General features: G+C 58.5%; 1 protein-coding gene across 1 annotated transcript in view; it reads right to left on the bottom strand.

The window, feature by feature from the left end:
* EMH_0053720 (uncharacterized protein) overlaps positions 1 to 520 on the bottom strand; it is a gene marked incomplete at both ends in the record, with an annotated part of 1,548 nt that extends 1,028 nt beyond the window's left edge. Inside the window, one exon of the mRNA XM_013497036.1 lies at positions 1 to 520. Within this exon, the coding sequence (XP_013352490.1) occupies positions 1 to 520 (520 nt within the window).
* Positions 521 to 528: the final 8 nt, after the last annotated feature.

A 528-nucleotide genomic window follows, 5' to 3' on the forward strand; every position in this document is an offset into this window, starting at 1 on the left:
TTGCTGCTGCTGCTCCTGTTGCTGCTGTTGCTGCTGCTGGTGCTGTTGCTGCTGTTGCTGCTGCTGCTGTTGCTGCTGCTGGTGCTGGTGCTGCTGTTGCTGCTGCTGGTGCTGTTGCCGCTGCTGCTGGTGCTGCTCCCGGTGCTACTGCTGTTGCTGCTGCTGTTGTTGCTGCTGCTGCTGCAGGTGGGTCGAGGCGGCGCTGCAGCAGATGCAGCAAACCAATAGAGCAGCGATGCGTGCACTTATACAGCACGGAGCAACAGCCTGCACGGATGTAACAGGTGAATGCTTGCTGCTGCTGTTGCTGCTGCTGCTGCTGCTGTTGCTGCTCTTGCTGCTGCTGCTGTTGCTGCTGCTGCTGTTGCTGCTGCTGCTGCTGGCAGTAGTTTCCCGCTCCATCAGGGGACACTCGCTTACACACGGTTGCATTTCGCTGCTGCTGCTGCTGTTGCTGCTGCTGCTGCTGCTGCTGCAGGTTTCGGGTTGGTGGGTCACTTGCTAGAAGTGTTGGATACATCTAACAAG

This window comes from Eimeria mitis, genomic scaffold (assembly GCF_000499745.2).
Source record: "Eimeria mitis Houghton genomic scaffold, Emh_scaff2430, whole genome shotgun sequence".
In the NCBI taxonomy this organism is placed as follows: domain Eukaryota; phylum Apicomplexa; class Conoidasida; order Eucoccidiorida; family Eimeriidae; genus Eimeria; species Eimeria mitis.